This window comes from Carcharodon carcharias, chromosome 13, assembly GCF_017639515.1.
Source record: "Carcharodon carcharias isolate sCarCar2 chromosome 13, sCarCar2.pri, whole genome shotgun sequence".
In the NCBI taxonomy this organism is placed as follows: Eukaryota; Metazoa; Chordata; class Chondrichthyes; order Lamniformes; family Lamnidae; genus Carcharodon; species Carcharodon carcharias.
The window spans coordinates 86,136,536-86,156,708 of record NC_054479.1 but is presented as its reverse complement, the minus strand read 5'-3'; the positions used below and the strand labels follow the sequence as shown (position 1 = coordinate 86,156,708).

Sequence of the window (20,173 nt, the reverse complement as noted above, 5' to 3'; positions counted from 1 at the left end):
GGCAAGAATTGCAGTGTTAACTCAACTAACCTGCAAGTAAATAATATCTGAATTTTTAGCATTAGACCTCTTGAGCTTTATAAGCAACATCACAACCAGTATAAATGGTAACATACCAAGCTGGATGGAGAACTGGCTGGTAGGATGTAGGCAGAAAGTAACTATACATAGTTACATACAACTGGTCACTAGTGGTGTTGGGACTACTCTTTATTATTTTTAGTCATAATCTGGATATAGGTGTTTGGGACAGGATCTTCAAATTTGCAGATGATACTAAGACTTGTCCCAGTTTAAGGATTTGGATGATGTGCTAGTGCCTCAGGCAAATCTTAACATGAAAGAAAGGCAGGCAGGCTTACATTTATATATAGAACTCCCTCGCTCTTCTTAGAATAGTGCCATAGGACCCTTTCAAATCCACCAGAGCAGGCAGATGGGGCCTTGGTTTATTGTCTTATTCAAAAGATGGCATCTCCCACAGCATAGCACTCCCTCAGTCCTGCACTGTAGTATCAGCCCAGATTTTCCTGCTCAAGTGTGGAGTGTGACTTGAACCTGGAATCTTGTGACTCAGAGGCCAACGTCCTACTCACTGAGTCATAGCTTGGGCAATACATTGGGAGATTGGGATCAGGTTTGGCAAATGATGTTTAACTTGAACAAGTTCAGTATTCAAAGAGTCGCTTGGTAGTATAGAATTTGCGGGGGAAAAAAGACATGCTGTCGAAGCTTTTCATCTTGCACTCATCAGGACAGATTCGCAAGAGCACCAATTGTAAAGGGAACAACAATTTATACTGCATGAGAAGAGAGTGCGGGCAAGTGGACTCTGATTGGTAGAGGCATGCCATGGGAACAGTTAACTGGCACATTCTCCATGGCAACACCTCTACTAGAGTCCACTTGCCAATCAATCAACACTCTCTTATCATGCAGTATAAATTGTTGTCCCTTTTACGAGTGGTATTCTTGCGAATCTGTCTGAAGAGTGTAAGATGAAAATCTGACAGCATGTCTCTTTTTCAGCAATGCTCAAGTTCAGTATTATGCAAGTGAGCAAAGTGAATGCTCAACATTCAAATACTCTTCAGGGAAAAGCATTAAAGAATGTGCAGAGAGAGAGAGAGAGAGAGACATCTGTGTATTCAGTGGCTGAATCTTCAAGGGTATCTCACAATGCTGTGAAGTGATAGCTAGAGCAAATAATGTTGGGGCATTTATAGGACAATTGATTATAAAATGAAACTGTGAGTACATACCTTCCTTACAGTGACTGAAAACCCTTTTCCACAGGCCATACAATTCATCACATCGGTATCTTCAGTCCATTTCCTATTTAGTGCTTGTGTGTGTTTAATCTAGAAAAGCAAAAAGGAAACCATCATTTTGTTTTCTTCATGGGCATGCAGATAATGCTTATTGTATAAAATCATACATTCCACCAGATAATGAAGCACATTCCCCTCAGTTAACATTTCCTGCAGCAATGTGCCTTGAGGTTTGTTTATATCAGCTTGTTTCATTATTTTAGTGGTCGAGAATATTCGTTTGCAGGTAGGTGCGGTGCTGGCCAGACAGGTTAGAAAACAGGTACAAAAACAGAATTACCTGGAAAAACTCAGCAGGTCTGGCAGCATCGGCGGAGAAGAAAAGAGTTGACGTTTCGAGTCCTCATGCCCCTTCGACAGAACTTGAGTTCGAGTCCAAGAAAGAGTTGAAATATAAGCTGGTTTAAGGTGTGTGTGTGGGGGGCGGAGAGAGAGAGAGAGAGAGGTGGAGTGGGGGTGTTTTTTTTTTACATCTTTTATGCTCTCCCCACCCCCACTAGAGCTATACCTTGAGTGCCCTACCATCCATTCTTAATTAGCACATTCGTTTAGATAATATCACCAACTTTAACTTTAACACCTATGTGTTCTTTTGTATTATTGTTGACATCTTTTGACGATCTGCTTCTATCACTGCTAGTTTGTCCCTACAACCACACCCCCACTCCACCTCTCTCTCTCTCTCTCTCCACCCCCCACACACACACCTTAAACCAGCTTATATTTCAACTCTTTCTTGGACTCGAACTCAAGTTCTGTCGAAGGGTCATGAGGACTCGAAACGTCAACTCTTTTCTTCTCCGCCGACGCTGCCAGACCTGCTGTGTTTTTCCAGATAATTCTGTTTTTGTTTTTGATTTCCAGCATCCGCAGTTTTTTTGTTTTTATCTCTGTGTAGAAAACAGGTCTCAGACTTAGGCCTGTCACTGGGAGCTAGGACTGTCCCACTGTCTGCAGACGGTGACTGCAAGCAAGCTATCTGTCACTTCCTCCTCATCCAACAACACCCAGTCTAGTCCCCACTGCCCAAACTACAGGAAGCTTACTAGTGCTCGATTGAATCAATACCTTGGAGTTTTTAAGGTGGAGTTTTATTTCTGGTGATAGGCTGTCTACTAATATTTGTTATAAACCCACAGCTAGCTCAACTACACCTCCTCAAACCATGCTTCCTGTAAGGATTCCATTCTCCCAGTTTCTCTGTGTCTGTCACATCTGTTCTGATGGATGCTACCTTCCACAATGGCGCTTCAATCGAGAACATTCCTCCATCCATCACCCAACCCCCCCAATGTGGTTAACCGTATCCGACCCATCTCCCATGCCTCTGCCCTCACCTCTTCCCCTCCCTCCTGGAGCCATGATAGGGTCCCCCTTGGCCTCACTTTCCACTCCATCAGCCTCCACATTCAAAGGATCATCCTCCGCCATTTCTGCAAATTCCAGCATGATGCCACATCTTCCCCTCAACCCCCTCCCCGTCAGCATTCCGAAGGGACTATTCCCTCCGGGACAACCTGGCTCACTCCTCCATCACCCCCTACACCTCATCCCCTTCCCGTGGCACCTTCCCATGCAATCGCAGGAGGTGTAACATCTACCCCTTTACCTCCTCACCGTCAAAGGCCCTGAACACTCCTAGGTGAAGCAGTGACTTACTCGCACTTTTGTCAATTTAGTCTCCTGTATTTGCTGCTCACAATGCGGTCTCCTCTATAATAAAAACAGAAAATGCTGGAAATACTCAGCAGGTCTGGCAGCATCTGTGAAGAGAGAAGCAGAGTTAACGCTTCGAGTTAATATGACCCTTCTTCAGAATGGTCTCCTCTACACTGGGGAGACCAAACACAGACCAGATGACCACTTTGCAGAACACCCCCATTCCATCCACAAACATGATCCTGACCCGCATGTCGTTCGTCATTCCAATTCACCATCTTGTCCTCATGCCCACATTTCTGTCCTTGGCCTGCTACACTGTTCCAATGAAACCCAATGCAAACTGGAGGAACAGCACCTCATCTTCTGATAGGCACTTTACAGCCTTCTGGACTTAACATTGAGTTCAACAACTTCAGACCATGAACTCTGTCCTCCGTTTTGTTATTTTTGTCTCATGTGCCTGTCTGTATCTTGTTCTTATGTTTTTGCTTTCAGACAGCGCTAACCTTTATTCTACTATTAACACCTAATATGGACCAATGCTTTGTTCCATTCTACTACCATTCACACTCTCTTTACCATTTGTTCCACGACATCTTTATCTTTTAATCTTCCCTGTCCAATAACCTATCCCTGACCTTCTATGTGCTCCAGCTGCCCCTCATCCCTTTTTCAACAACATAAAGCCCATCACATTTCTACCTCTCTCCAGTTCTGAAGAAGTCATATTGGACTCAAAACATTAACTCTAGGTTCTCTCTCCACAGATGCTGCCAGGCCTGCTGAGTTTTTACAGGCCTTTTCTGTTTTTATTGCATCTGCAGTAGTTTTGCTTTTATTTTTAAGGTGACCTGTGTAGGTAACACTGTCCCCTCAGAGTCAGAAGGTTGTGGGTTCAAGTCCAGACATTCCAGCAGAGCAACGCTTCCTCAGTACTGTGGTAGAGGCGCTCACCTTCGGCTGAGACGTTACACTGAGGCTCCATCTTCCCTCTCAAGTTGAAGTAAAAGATTCCAAGTCGCTATTTGAAGAAGAGCAGGGGGGTTTCCCTATTGTCCTGGCCAATAATAATCCCTCAACCAATATCATACAAACAGATTATGTGGCCATAATCTAATTAGTTTGTGGGACATTGCTGTGTTCGTCACATTTCTTACACTGCAACATTGACTATACTTCAAAAGTAGTTCCAGAATGAGAAAACCATTGCTCTTTTCTGAAGATGTATTGGCACACTGACAGCATGTCTTAGATTGGCTGCCTCTCCTGCTATTTAAAAATGTTGACAGAAATGAGGACCAGGAATTAGATTCAATGGTTAACCCCAAACTGTTAACAATAGAATATAAAGGTGGTACACAGGAAGTTGGTTAAGTGGAGTTAGGCTATCAGTTTTTGGAGGGAGAGGGAGGTTTGGATTGTTGGGGATGAGGGGGGAAGCAGCTGAATGGATGATCTCAGGAGCCCACCAGCCCTTTGTACTTGGTGGAGTTGAGGCTGTAGAGGACTGATGGGTGAGGACTGAAATGATGCTGTGGGAGGTATCTTTCCTCTCCAGGCTGATCATGAAGTTATGAGTTCAGATAGCAAGGCCCATTAGCGCTTAGTGTGGACCAGCAAATCTAGCAGCTGTGTGTCAGATATGCTCATGCCTGCATCCCTTTGGGCTTGATCAAGTGAAGGTGGGAGCTGTACTAGGAGATCAACTGGACTGAGGGAGACTAAAGGTTACAGGTGGCACAAAGGCATGAAAGACACAGGGAGTGATCAAGCAAAAATCAATAATTGCAGAAGCTGAAACAAGAGACATACTGTCAAAGCTTTTCATCCTCCACTCATCAGAACAGATGTTTTGCCCACCCAAAGGAGTAATGTGTTGAATGAATTTTCAGTGTCGATGCAATGCCATGTATGTAGGTCATATGTCCCTAAGACCAGTGGATCAAACAGTATGTCTCTTTGGCTCTTCATAACAGGCAGAGTACTGACTGTACTCATCCAGCCAGTGCTTGTAAACCTCAGAACTGTGTCCAACATTAGATGTGATTCTGCGATTGGACAGCACTTACTGATCAATTTTGAGTGTGCTAAGAATTATATTAACAAACAATTTAAGATCATCAGTTGGACTTGCAATGTGACTCACTTATGCTTGCTAAAGCTACGTATATTCATTGGCAGGGCCCTGTCCTCTGCAAACAGAAAGGATATATCCAGGATTGTGCTTTTTTCAATTAAACAAAGGTTTGGGGGATAACTGTTCCTTAGTGCATTTTCCATGGCAATGCCTCCACCAGAATCAACTTGCCAACCAATCAACATCTATTTTCTCATGTAGTATAAATTGTTGCTCCCTTTGAAAGGTGGTATTCTTGCATCTGTCCTGATGAGTGCAAGGTGAAAAGCTTTGACAGCATGTCTCTTTTCTCAGCAATACTCAAGCTCTGTGCTATCAAATGACTAATTGCAGAAATGTGGTGAAAATAAACCAATAGGGTGGCCAGTTTAGAATTTTATTTAGCAACCAAGTGGTTTGCACTTTGCACTGACACTAAACCTATTTAGTGTGAAATAGATGCTGAGGTCAAAACTGCCTCTGATGAAAAATAGAGCACGATTCCTTTCACCAGGAAGTCTCAGAATCCACCAAGGCATTGGTCCCAGGACCAGTTCTGGCTCCAGGAGCTGCCACACCAGGACAGGAGACTGCACGGTTTCAGGTCATTGTCAGGAGCAGGTGGAGGCACCAATTAGCTCCCATCAGACTTTTGTTATACACTGCAGTTCCTACAGCCACTGTGTGTCTGGTTACCTGGAGAGCTTGGTTCTCTCTCCCCAACTCCTGCATAGCAGCTGTTGTATCATCCAGCTTCCGTCTCAGGTCCACCACCTTCGCCTGCAATTTTTCCGTCTCTCCTTCACTCTTGAGGCACCTAATTGACAGGAGTAAGAGGTTAAAACAAGATGCAAGACTCAATAACACACCGAGTCAGTAGGGACATCAGCTCCAATAAAGAAGTGCCTGGCAAACATTAGTCTGTCATACTGGAGACAATCCAAAATATAGGGGTACACAGAACAATAAAATATATCAAAATACTCCAATCACAAATGGAGACAGTATCCCATTAAATATTGAATTAGAGCTTCATTTTCTCTGCTGTCCTTGCCTCTTTATCAATGTCCACAACCCTTTAAGAAACAATATTTCCATCTACACATCCAACAGATAAGCTTGAAGGAGCTTCCCGCTTTGGACTTCAATAGCTTGACAATACTCCATCAGGGCTGAAATGTTCCACCTAAGTGAATAACTGAATTTGTGCCCCAGTGACAGAACTGAGATTAAGAATTGTGCGCAAAGAATCCAGCCCCCGTCATATATATATATATTTTTTATTCATTCATGGGATGCGGGCTTTGCTGGTTGAGCCAGCATTTAGCGCCCATCCCTAGTAGCCCTTGAGAAGGTGATGGTGAGCTGCCTTCTTGAACCGCTGCTGTCCAAGTGGTGTAGGTACACCAACAGAGCTGTTAGGGAGGGAGTTCCAGGATTTTGACCCAGTGACAGTGAAGGATTTCCAAGTCAGGATGCTGAGTGACTAGTTGGTAGTAGTCGTGGGTTTGGAAGGTGCTGTCGAAGAAGCCTTGGTGAATTCCTGTAGTGCATCTTGTAGATGATACACACTACTGCAACTATGCGTCGGTGGTGGAGGGAGGGAATGTTTGTGGATGTGGTGCCAATTAAGCAGGCTGCTTTGTCTTGGTTGGTGTCAAGCTTCTTGAGCATTGTGGGAGCTGCACTCATCCAGGCAAGTGGGGAGTATTCCATCACACTCCTGACTTGTGCCTTGTAGATGAAGCAGGCTTTGGGGAGTCAGGAGATGGGTTACTCATTGCACTATTCTTAGCCTCTGAACTCTCTTGTAGCCACAGTATTTATATGACTAGTCCAATTTAGTTTCTGGCCAATGGTAACACCCAGGATGTTGACAGTGGGGGATTCAGTGATGGCAATGCCATTGAACATCAAGGGGCAAAGGTTGGATTCTCTCTTGTTGGAGATGATCATTGCCTGACACTTGTGTGGTGTGAATGTTTTGTGCCACTGGTCAGCCCAAGCCTGGATATTGTCCTGCATTTGGACATAGACTGCTTCAGTATCTGAGGAGTTGCGAATGGTGCTGAACATTGTGCAATCATCAGCGAACATCCCCACTTCAGACCTTATGATGGGGGGGGGGGGGGGACGGACACACGAAGCAGCTGAAGATGGTTGGGCTGAGGGCACTACCCTGAGGAACTCCTACAATGATGTCGTGCAGCTGAGATGACTGACCTCCAACAACCACAACCATCTTCCTTTGTGCTAGGTGTAACTCCAACCAGCAGAGAGTTTTCCCTCTGATTCCCATTGGCTCCAGGTTTGCAAGGGCTCCTTAATGCGACACTCGGTCAAATGCGGCCTCGATGTCAAGGGCAGTCACTCTCACCTCACCTTTCATTGCTAGTGATGGCCTGAGACTCTGGGCAAACGTTTACAAGCTCCATATCACTAAAGTACCCAATGCCAAAGAGACAACAGACAGTGGGGGGTGCGGTGAGCGGCCTCGGTGCCCCACTGGACTGTCAGTCTAGATTACATGATCCAGTCTCCGGAATAGATCTTGAACCCACAACCTTCTGACTCAAGGGGCGAGAAAGTCTCCAAAGAGTTACAGCTGACAGCATATCACATACATAAACCATGTTTCTTTTGCCCAGGTGTTCAATGCCTTACTTCAAGACACTGACACTAACTGGCAGCAGGGCTCAAAATGTTTTTCCTATAAATTACTGAGGGGACCACGTCAGCATTCTTGGCCTGGATGCACTATTGAAATGCAGCTCAGATTCCAGCCAAACAGAGAGAGGTTGCAGTGAGAACACACCTTTCCAACAGGGCTCTCCTCTCCTCCTGGTTATGCTGCACCGTCGCTTCCAACACAGCAATCTCTCCACGGAGGTCGTCCGTCTGCTTCTCCAGCTCAGTGACCCGCCGCTGACTGCCCTGCCACTCCTTCTTCAGCGTGGCCATGTTTTCATTCAGTGCTGTAATCTGCATGTTGAGTTTGATCACAGCCTCTTCGTGCTCTTTATTTTGTCCTTCCTTATCCTTCAGCTCAACCTGCTGCATTGAAACAACAGGAAAGACACCATCAACTTCATCGGACTCAATATACATCAAAACCTTTTAGCATTCGACCCCCATCTCGAATAAAACTGTTCAGTCAGTGCCGCTCACGTAGTCCTTGTTCCCAAGTGTAGCTCAAATCTATGATAAATTATTAACCTTTAATGTTACTTGCATTTCAATGTATACAGGTCAATCCCAACACAAAGGAAGTAATAATTTGCACTTACACAATGCCCTTCACAATCTCAGTACTTTCTCCTGAAAGGCCAGCGATCTGAAACATAAACTCCATTTCTCTTTCCACAGATGCTGCCGAGTATTTCCAGCATTTTGTTTTTACTCACAAGCCTCCTTTGTCTGTCTCATTTTTAGCTCTATATTTTTAATCATCCAGTGACAACTCTTGCTTTGATTGCCCTTCCTTTCCCTCCTCATGAGTCCATACCAGAAGTCTCTCCTCTTTGATAGCCTCCCATTGCTAATTTATTGTTTTACCTGCCAATCTTCGATTTCAATCCGTCTGTGCCAAATTCCTTCTCACTTCACTGAAATTAGTCCTCTGCCAGTTGAGTATCTTAACCTTTGATTGTCCCTTGCTCTTTTCTTTAACTCTTTAAGCCTGATGATATTGTGATCAGTGTTTTCCAAATGCTCCCCACCGAAAGATGCTCCCTTGGCTCTATTTCATTCTCCAGAACTAGATCCAGTACTCGATGGGCTGGAAACACAATGATCAAGCAAGTTCTCTTGTATACATTTCAGGAACCCCACCACCCTCTTGCCCATTACACTGTTATTATCCCAGTTTGTATTAGGATAATTGAAGTCCCTCATTATCACTACTCTGTAGGTTTTGCATCTTTCTATAATTTGCACCTCTACAGCCTTGCCACTATTTGATGTCCTGTTGGTTAGTTCAGTTGGCTACACAGCTAGCGTGTGATTCAGAATAATGCCAACAGTGCAGGTTCGATTCCGGTTCTGGCTGAGGTAGTACATCGTACCTGCCTCCTTGCCCTGCTCCTGAAAGTGCAAGACAAAGGCAAACCCACCACTAACAAAAACTGCCAAGAAAATGGCTCAAGATGAAACATCAGCAGAAAATGAGCCAAGGGTCTACCTTCAGACAGAATAAACATGAATGAATGAAATAAACTGTATACACCCAGTAGCGTAATAGCTCTTGACTGCTGTCCTTGAACTCTCAACTACGTCTTCCCTCTCCAGTGCTGTAGCAGTACCTTTGATCAATACCTGCACCTTCTCCTTTCTTCTTTTCTTCTATCATTCTCAAATATTTTGTAGCCAGGAATATTAAGTTCCCAATCCTTCTCTTATTCAATCCAGCCACAATTATTGCCAATACATCATAATCCCATGTGGTGGCCTGTTTCAGCAGATCAGCAACTGTGTCGACAATGCTTTTGCATCTGCATATACTTAGACTGCTTTGCACACATTTAGACTGCTTTGCACATGCGCCTTGCCTGATCTCTCCTATATCTGAACTACTCTTTACTCTAATGCTGTTTGCTTCTCCCCGTCCTCTGTGCGCTTTGTATCACCTCTCTAATGCCCCGCCCCTGCTAATTTAGTTTAAACCTTCTTAGTTGAAAATCCAATTGTGCATTGGTATGCCAAAGAAACATGCAGTAAGGTGTAAGTTAAGGTGCCAACGCCTTATTTTATATTAGGCTACGAACCAGTTTGGCTTCCAATTCTGCACATTGTTTCTTCATGTCCACTTGTGCCTCACTAAGTTTATTCTTGGTGAGCTGATGGTCGCTCCTCTCCTGCTCCACCATTGACTTCACGCTGTCTGTGTTCGCTTGAAGCTCCAGCTTCTGCTGAATCAGCAACTGCTTGGCCTCTTTCAACCCCGTCAACTCCTGCTGACCACAGGCATACCATCAGTTTTTGAACAAGTGAACCATCTACTCCATTCAATAACTACTTGCGTTTAATTAAGAGATAAATGCCCAAGGCCTAAGAAAGGAGCGGATATCACCAGCAAAAGCCTGGTGCAAGGCCTGGGTTTGAAGAATGATCTTAAAAGATGAAGGGGGTGGACATGTTTAGGAATGTAGATTCATATCTCCATTTTTAGTGCTTCATTAGATTTGAAACAAACCAACTTCTATTGGATATTCAGGAGAGCACCAATTCCGACTTGGCAGCCTCCGATATTGGCTTTTTCTTGTCTCGAGTTAGAAATTGGTTGGGAAGTTGGGGGTGGAGTGAAGAGCACATGAGAGCGAGAGCATGCGGGCGAGTTGGGAGGGTGAGGGGGAGAGCACGAGACAGAGGGAGAGGTTAGAGGGAACGTTCTCCGATTGCTGGGATAAGAAATATGGTGCTCTCTAGGAATCTGTTCTGGCGCCTTAACCTTTCGCTATATTCATTAATAACTTGAATGAAGGAATAGAGAGTTATTTGTGCAAATTTACAGATGACACTGAGAGGGTCAGTAAATAGCCCAAAGGAGTTACCAAGGGACATTGATAGATTGGAAACTGGCAAATGGAGTTCAATGAGGGCAAATGTGAGGCTGCCTGCTGTGGCCCCAAGAAAGATAAATCCGAGTATTTACCAAATTGTGGGAAACTCCAAAGCAGAGAGATTTGGGAGTTCAAATACACAAATCAAAAAAAGCCAGTTGGTAAGTACAAAAAGCACTCATAAAAGTTAATGAGAGTTGGCCTTCCATTTGATAGGTTAAGTGAGTGGGCATACATCTGGCGAAGGGGGTATGACGTGGGAAAATGTGAAATTGTTCATTTTGGCAGGAAGATTAAAAAAGAAACTCAATCAAAATGGTGAGAGATTGCCGAACTCAGATTCAGAGGGGCCTAGGTGTCCTAGTACATGAATCACAAAAGGTTAGTATGCAGGTACAGCAGGTAATTAAGAAAGCTAATAGAATGTTACCATTTATTGTGAGGGGAATTGATTACAAAAGTAGGGAGGTTATGCTTCAGTTGTAGAGGGCACTGTGAGACCACATCTGGAGTGTGGTGTACAGTACTGGTCTTATTTAAAGAAAGATACAAATACTTTAGAATTAGTTCAGAGAAGAATTGAGACTAGTAGCAGGAATGGGCAGGCTGTCTTATGAGGAAAGGTTGGCCAGCTTAGGCTTGTATCCACTGGAATTTAGAAGAGTAAGAGGCAACTTAATTGAAACCTTTAAGATCCTGAGGGGTCTTGACAGGGTTGATGTGGAGAGGATGTTTCCTCTTGTGGAAGAATCTAGAACTAGGGATCACTGTTTAAAAATAAGGGGTCGCTCATTTCAGACAGAGATGAGGAGAAATTTTCTATCTGAGGGTTGAGAGTCTCTCTTCTTTAAAAGGCGGTGGAAGCAGAGTCTTTGAATATTTTTAAGGCAGAACTTTATTGGGGGTAGGCAGGAATGTGGGGTTGAGGTTATAATCAGATCAGCCATGATCTTATTGAATGGCAGAGCTGGCTCAAGAAGCTGAATGGCCTACTCCTGCTCCTAATTCATATGTTTGAATGTTCATTTACAGAAAGCTGGAATACAAACAAGACGAAGTGATACTCTCCAGATGTTCAGAGCCTTGGTCAGACCCCATCTGGAGTTCAGTGTTCAGTTTTGGGCAGAGAACTTCAGGAAGGATATCCTAACTTGGGAGAGGGTACAATGTAGAGTCACCAGGGTTTAGAAGGTTAAATTATGAGGGCAGGTTGTGTAAAGTTAGCTTGTATTCACCTGGGTATAGAAGAATGAACATTTAAAATGTTAAAAAGATTTGAGAGAGTAGATAGAGATACTATTTCCCCTGGTGGGGTTTGAAGGATTAAAGTTCAAATAGACTGGTTAAAAAAAACATCATCCTACCATATAGAACCTATACATTGCAAACAGTCAGAGTCAGGAAGAACATGGACAGGCAATACAAAATAAAGGGTACTACTCTAAATGGGGTGCAGGAGCAGACGGACCTGGGTGTATATTTGTATAAGTCATTGAAGGTGGCAGGACAGGTTGAGAAAACAGTAAATAAAGCACATAGCATCCTGGGCTTTACTAATAGGGACATAGAGCACAATAGCGAGGTGGTTATGTTGAACTTGTATAAGACCCTAGTTAGACCTCAACTGGAGTATTGCGTCCAGTTCTGGGTGCTGCATTTTAGGAAAGATGTGAAGACAATGGAAAGAGTGCAGAAAAGATTCATCAGGATGTTTCCAGGGATGAGAAACATCAGTTATGAAGATGGATTGGAGAAGTTAAGACTCTTTTCCTCAGAGAAAAGGCAGGTGAGAGGAGATTTGAAGTGTTCAAAATCATGAGGGGTCTGGGCAGAGTAGATAGGGAGAAACTGTTCCCACTTGTGAAAGGATCGAGAACAAGAGGGCACAGGTTTAAAGTAATATGCAAAAGAAGCAAAAGCAATATGAGAAAAAACTTTTTCATGCAGCAAGTGGTTAGGATCTGGAATGCACTGCCTGAGAGTGTGGTGGGGGCGAGATCAATTAAGGCATTCAAGAGGGAATTAGATGATTATTTGAAAAAAAACAATGTGCAGAGATATGGGGAATAGGCAGGGTAATGGCACTCATTCAGAGAGCCAGTGTAGACGCGATGGACTGAATGGCCTCCTTCCGCACTATAGTGATTCTGTGATTCAGCGAAAGGGGGATTTCAGATACAGAGTGAGCAGAGGGGCTTTCCAGCATCATCAAATTATAGAGCGCTCAAGCAATTCACAGGTTCTGGGAGATCCGCCAAAGCTTCAAATTGTTTTTAAAATGATCTCGCGTTGACTTCCTATTGATTTGAACTCAATAAACTACCGTGTGTATTTGTGCCAACCATGGTTTACCAGAAGGGATTACTTTTCTTTGGACAGAAGCTGGGTTTAAAGGATTGACAGACAACTCCTCTATCAGGGTTCAAGGTCACAGACAGGTTTCAGTGTGTTTATATAGAAGAGACAAAGAGTTCAGTTTGTGCAGAGACATCCTGCTGTCCGGGTGGGTGAAGGATGTGATGTTGCTGGTCCAGCTTTGTCTTTGGCACTCACCAGTGACACTGTGAGACAGACCTCGGGAAGCAGTGACTATCACTCTTGTGACCAGCTTATTAAATAAAAAGATCAATTCCTGAATATATCAGAGCGATGGAAAGGGAATCACCAAGAATCTTACTCTGACATGTGCCGTAATGATCATGTGCGTGTGCTTTTACAACACATTTTATTTTAATTTTACACATTGGCTTAATGCACATGAAATGGTAGTTCACCACCACCTTATCAAGGGCAATTAGCGGTGGGCAACAAATACTAGCCAGCATCCCCACATCCTGTGAGAGAATTTAAAAAATGATTTGCAGTCAGCCCGTGTAACGCAGTCACGGGCTGTCTGACTTCAAGTAGGATTGTAACATCAAGGGTTTTGTTTCAGTATGAAAACTCGACAGACACTGGAGTATAATCTGCTTGATCTCTCTCTGGAGATGAAGTAAAAATACATTTCATCTGAAATAATGGCATCAGATTTCTTAATATTACAAACATTGCTTATTGGTCAAATGAACGACAGGCTGGAAACATTAAATTATAATTTTCTGCTTTAAAGCTGCAGAATTGCTTGCTTGAATGACCAATCAATTCTACTTCTGCATCACCCCTGTTTAAGTTTACAAATATTAACTTTGAAATGTTCAGCTCTTCTGGTTTGGTGCAAGTTTTCAAATGCGAGAAGCGAATCCCAGTTTAAAATGGGAGACTGATGTAGAGATTAAAATATTTATCTAATTGGGAAAGGTAATTTGATAGCTGTATGGTGGTTATCGACCATTTTAAAGCTGCAGATTACCAATATACATAATGTGCCCGGGTATCTTAATAATACCGGTGCAGTTTACGAAGACGAGTGAATTTATTAAAGATGTTTGTTGCTCGATTGCCTTTTACTTGCTTTATCTTTCAGATATAAACACAAACACTAAGAAGCTACCAAACACGTTAACACAACCGTCTGCACCTAATACAGATTTGTAAGTAAAGCCTGTGAATTTTAGGAATTTGAAACCAAAATGATGATAATGACTGACATTTAATCCTCCAAAATGTGTGGATTCTGACCTTAACATGTCAAAATCCATCAAGCTTAGATTACTTTGAAATAATCTGTATGTCAAAATCAAGTCAGCTGTCTTGCTGGAGATTTTGGTGCCTGGCACGGGGAAAGTCCCGGAACTATCACCAAATCTTGCCAAGGCTCTGTATCAAACATTTCTATTTTATTGAGATATCTGATGGGTTGCAGTGGGGTTTCTGTACATTTGGATCAAACTCATAACCCTGCACTTTACAAATGTATTCATGATACTGTTATATGAAGTATCAAGGGTGATATTCAAGGTCTACGGTTTGAACAATGATACCATTTGCATTGAGGCTGCACAGACTGGATCACCTTTCATAGGATCAGAGTGCTGGAGGAGGCCAATCGGCCCAGTGTGTCTGTGTTAACTCTTTGTTTAATTGCAGAACTCATTTTAGCGCGGAAAATAATTCTTGCATTTGTGTTATGGGGTGGAGCAGCGAGTATAGTAAAATAGTGGAGGGAGAGAATTCAGCAATTCCAAGATCCTTAGATTTAATTGGTCAACTGAATAATTTCGAATCCAACTTATTTTAAGATTAGCTTCTACAATCACCAAAGAAAGCCATCAAAATAAATTGACCAGTTAATGGCTAATTATGTCAGGTTTTAAAATGCTGCTTAGTTGTCGCGACAGTGCCCAAGTCCTCAACTTACCTTCGCATAATCCTGTTTGCAGATTCTTGAGTCCTCAGTAAGTTTGTTCAATTCTTTTTCCAGAGACATCTTGGCACCTTGAAGCTCATCATTTCTAAGCTTTTCTTTTGCCAATTCCTCTTCTTTCAAAGTCTTATGTGGGGAGGGAAAAAGAAGTGCATTTTAAACATGATACCCAGGTTTCACTTAGTTTACCTCCAGCAGTTGTGAAATAACTTATGACTTTATTTGAGAGTGTAAATGTTCACGTCAATTAAAGAGGTAATGGACTAATTTTGAAACATTAAAAGTGCTGGAAGCCAATTAGATCCTAAAGTATTAGTGGTATTGATTGATTCTTGCCATACAATTACAATGTACAAAACTACAATATTGGCCTCAAATCACTAACCGTTCATGGATATAATTATTTGTGCCCCTTACTTGTAAATTATTTGTGAACATGCATGGTTCGAGCAGCAGAGACCAGGATTGGGGGAGAAGCTCTACCAAAGTTTAAGCTACTTTAACATTGCTGGTCAGTGGTCTCTTGCAGCCAATGGAAACAGTCTTCCCCAGCCCCTTTCCTCCCTCCTCTGTGTACCCCCTCCCAACATGCACTACCTTCCCCCTCAGCCCATGCACCCACCTCCCCGACACATTCCTCTGCCAGCCAGTCAAAGGCCCCACAAAAGCTATTGGGAACAAACTGACAATGTAACCACAAAGTCCAACAAGCAGCCTGGACAGAAATAATCGCTGTGCCGTTAAAGTAATGACTCTTAGGCTGAAAAATAAAAATAAAAAGGGATTTGATAGGGTTATCCATCTCCTCACTAAGATTTGTGGAAAGCTAGAATTCTCTTCCACAAAGCCTATGGATGCTGGGGGTCAGTTGGAGCTTTCAAGACTGAGATTATTAGATTGTTCTTGGGTACGGTTATTGAGGGGCATGGAGAATGGTGGATAAATGGAGATATGTTACAGATCAGCCATGATCTAATTGAATGGCAGGACAGGCTTGAAGGGCAGAATGGCCCAGTGCTGTGCCCATTCACTGTATTTATGGAATGAAGGGAAATGCTGTGTGATGCAGTCAATTTTTCAGATGAACAAACATCAAATCTCAGGTGTTAATGAATTATTTCTAGGCTAGAGTGGGGGAAGAGGAAGTATAACTATCCCATCTGTGTTGCAGTATGATAAAACACTCAAATGTTGCTAAAATGAGAGATGTTACAGAAGCTTTTCATCTTGCACTCATCAGGACAAACACCAAGAATGCCAAATTTCAAACAATCACAACTATTTATACTACGTGAGAAATAGGTGCTAATTGGCCACTGCCAATGGAGAAGGCAATGGGCAACTATAAACTGCCCAAATTCCCTGTTAAGTCAAAAAGATGTAAGGCTTAAACATATTCCTTTGTTTGCAGAGACCAGGTCCTTGCATATGAATGTATGAGGCTTCTAACAAATGTAAATGAGCCATGCTAAGGGCTTGACTGATAATCTTAAATTGGTTGTAGGTGTAACAATTAGCACCCTTAGGATTGTTCAGCAAGTGTTGCCCAAATGCAGAATCACATCTAATAGTAGACGTTTTGTTTTGGGTTTTGGAAGTGCAGGCTGTGTACTCTGCCTATTACAAACAACCAAAGGAACTTGTTGTTTGATTCAATCAGTTAATTGCTCACCAACCAACCAGCACCCTTTTCTCCTGCAGTACAAATTGTTGTGATCATTTGAAATTTGGCATTCTTGCATTTGTCCTGTTGAGTGCAAGACGAAACGCTTTGGCAACATGTCTCTCTTTTCGGCAATATTCAAGTTTTGTACTACTCAGTGACTATTTGATAAAATATTTCTTTTACAAGGCTTAGTTTAATTGAAGGCATTACAAATTGTCATTTGGTAGTACAGAACTTGAGTATTGCTGAAAAAAGAGACATTTTTGTTTTGCACTCATCAGGACAATTGCAAGAATACAAATATAAGGGAAAACAAAAATTTATACTGTATGTGAAGAGAGCGCTGATTGGTTGGCAAGTGGCTTTCTCATGGCGAATGCACCACTGATGGTGACTGACAGTTAACTGCCAAGATTTGTTTGAAATTTAAACAAGGCAGCTTTGACCCTGTCATACAGTATAAAATGTTGTCTTCCCCTTATGTTGGTATTCTTGCGAGTGTCCTGATTGATTACAAGACAAAAAGCTTCGACATGTCTCTTTTTCCAGCAATAGTGAAGGTATTACCTTTTCTTTCTCTGCCTGCAGCAGAGCTTTCTCCTTGTCCTTTATTTTGGTTTCTCTGTAAGCCAGGTCTGTCTCCAGTGAAGCCTTAGCTTGTTTCAGTTCTTGGATCATCTGATAATTGCTGCTGGCTTGACTCCTGCTGGTAACCAGCTCCTCCTCAGCGAGGAACAACTTCTCCTCCTTAGCCTGCAGAGGAATACATTGCCATTATTCTTGTCACCCCTCAGAAATGACCTGTTGCCGCAGCAGATTCCAGGCAAGAGTCAGAAGACAAACTTGCTCTTCATTTCTAACCGAGTAACAAAAATAACTTCTATCAGAAAGAAGAATCAGCCAGTTGGCCCCTCAAACCATTTACCACACAGATGGAGGCCAAACAACCCATTGCGCCCATGTTGACTCTATGGAAGAGCTATCTAATTAGTCCCATTACCCTGCTCTTGCCCCGCGCCCCTGTAAATTTTTCCTTTGCAAATATTTATCCAGTCCCCTTGTGAAAAAGTTACTATTGAATCGGCTTCCAACAAAACAAATTGCATTTATATAGTGCCTTTTAATATATTAAGCTACCCCAAGACAGTTCACAGGCGCGATTATTAAACAAAATCTGACCCCGAACCACATAAAGAGATATTAGGACAGGTGACCAAAAGTTTGGTTAAAGCTTCTTATACACGAGAGAGGTACAGAATTCCAAAGATTAGGGTCTAGGAGGCTGAAGGCATGGCCAATGGTAGACTGATTAAAATTGGAGGTGTGCAAGAGGCAGGAATTTGAAGAGTGCAGATATCTCAGAGCTCTAGGGCTCAAGGCAGTTAGAGATCAGAAGGATTGAGGACATGGAGGGATTTGAAAGCATGGGTGAGAATTTTCAAATCGAGGTGGCTGCTGAACCATAAGCCAATGTAGGTCGGTGAGCCCAGGGTGATGGGGGAACATGACCTGTTGTGCATTAAGACATGGGCAGCAGAGTTTTAGATCACGTTAATTTTATGTAGAATGGAAGATGATGGGAGGCCACCCAGGAGTACATTGGAATAGTCATGTCTAGAGGAATGGATGAGGAATTCAGCAGTAGATAAGCCGAAACAGGGGTGGAGTCAGGCAACATTATAGAGACAGAAATTGGCGATCTTAGAGATGGTGCGGATATGTGGTTGCTGGAGGCGAATATCAGAACAAAATTGCAAACAGTCTGGTTCAGTCTCGGACAGTTGCCAGGCAGAAGGATGAAGTCAGTAGCTGGGAACAAACCATGTGATGGACATTGAAAATAATGGCTTCCGTCTTCCCAATATTTAGCCGGAGGAAAGTTTTGTTGTCCAGTACTGATGTTGGAGAAACAGGCTGTTAAATTAGAGGTGATGGAGCTCCTTTACAGGGCACAAGTCAGGAGTGTGATGGAATACTCTCCACTTGCCTGGATGCGTGCAGCTCCAACAATACTCATGAAGCTTGACACCATCCAGGACAAAGCAGCCCGCTTGATTGGCATCCCATCCACCATCTTGAATAATCAGTCCCTCCACCCATAGTAGCAGCAGTGTGTACCATCCACAAGATGCACTGCAGCAACTCACCAAGCTACCTTAGAAAGCACCTTCCAAACCCACAACCTCTACCACCTAGAAGGACGAGGGCAGCGCGCACATGAGAACACCACCACCTGCAACTTTTCCTCAAAGCCACCCGCCATCCTGACTTGGAACTTATCACTGTTCCTTTACTGTCGCTGGGTCAAAACCCTGGAACTCCCTCCCTAACAGCACTGTGGGTGTACCTACACCACATGGATTGCAGCGGTTCAAGAAGGCAGCTCACCCCCACCTTCTCAAGGACAATTAGGGATCGGGAATACATTCTGGCCCAGCCAGCAACACCCACATCCTTTGAAAGAATAAAAAAAGAGTGCACTGCAGATCATAACTCTGCATAAAAACATTTCTCCTCCCTCTGGCTCTTTAAATTATTTTAAATCTAGATTGTCTTATTTGTAGATCAAGGCAAATTCATACCTAACTGCGAGAATACAAACACTTTCGATTTGCCGTACTGTTAACAATTTATTCAACTCTAGCAGAAATGACAGGAAACTGCATTGATAGTCATTTAGCATTACCCAGAATGAACAAATCTCCACTTATTCTGTTCAAATGTTCTAATTGTGTTTTTTGGCTTTTACCTTGAGTTACATTGAAATTACAACAAAGAAACAGCCCACTCAGCCCAGCTAGTTAGTGTTGGAGTTTATGCCCCTCAAGAGCAGTGTCCTAATCCCATGTGTCTGCTCTATCCCCATATCCCTTCATTGTCCTTTTCTTCAAACACTGATCTAACCTATTCTTGAATGTTAATAAGGTTTCCAATTCTATCGCTACCTCTGGTCATGCATTATATAGCCTCACAATCCTCTGTGTAAATATAAAAAAATCTCCATTCTGAATTCCATACAGATGTCTAGTGATAGTAATGGCGGCCGGTGACTAGTGGAGTTCCACAGGGGTCAGTGTTGGGACCACAACTTTTCACTTTATACATTAATGATCTAGATGAAGGAACTGAGGGCATCGTGGCTAAGTTTGCAGATGATACAAAAGATAGGTGGAGGGACAGGTAGCATTGAGGAGGCGGGGAGGCTGCAGAAGGATTTGGACAGGTTAGGAGAATGGGCAAAGAAGTGACAGATGGAATACAACCTGGGCAAGTGTGAGGTCATGCACGTTGGTAGGAAGAATAGAGGCATAGACTATTTTCTAAATGGGGAGAGAATTCAGAAATCTGAAGTGCAAAGGGACTTGGGAGTCCTAGTCCAGGATTCTCTTAAGGTTAACTTGCAGGTTGAATCGGTAGTTAAGGAGTCAAATGCAATGTTGGCATTTATTTCGAAAGGACTAGAATATAAAAGCAGGGATCTGTCTGAGGCTTTATAAGGCTCTGGTCAGACCACATTTAGAATATTGTGAGCAATTT

General features: G+C 43.0%; 1 protein-coding gene across 3 annotated transcripts in view; it reads right to left on the bottom strand.

The window, feature by feature from the left end:
• The window catches only part of eea1 (early endosome antigen 1), a 137,472-nt gene that overhangs the window by 2,107 nt on the left and 115,192 nt on the right, over positions 1–20,173 (bottom strand). For all 3 annotated transcript variants that reach the window (XM_041202848.1, XM_041202850.1, XM_041202849.1), the window contains 6 exons: positions 17,204–17,389; positions 14,965–15,096; positions 9,873–10,058; positions 7,925–8,163; positions 5,806–5,926; positions 1,263–1,361 (listed from right to left, as the gene is read on the bottom strand). In XM_041202848.1, the coding sequence (XP_041058782.1) occupies positions 1,263–1,361; positions 5,806–5,926; positions 7,925–8,163; positions 9,873–10,058; positions 14,965–15,096; positions 17,204–17,389 (963 nt within the window). The remainder of the gene's footprint in view (positions 1–1,262; positions 1,362–5,805; positions 5,927–7,924; positions 8,164–9,872; positions 10,059–14,964; positions 15,097–17,203; positions 17,390–20,173) is intronic.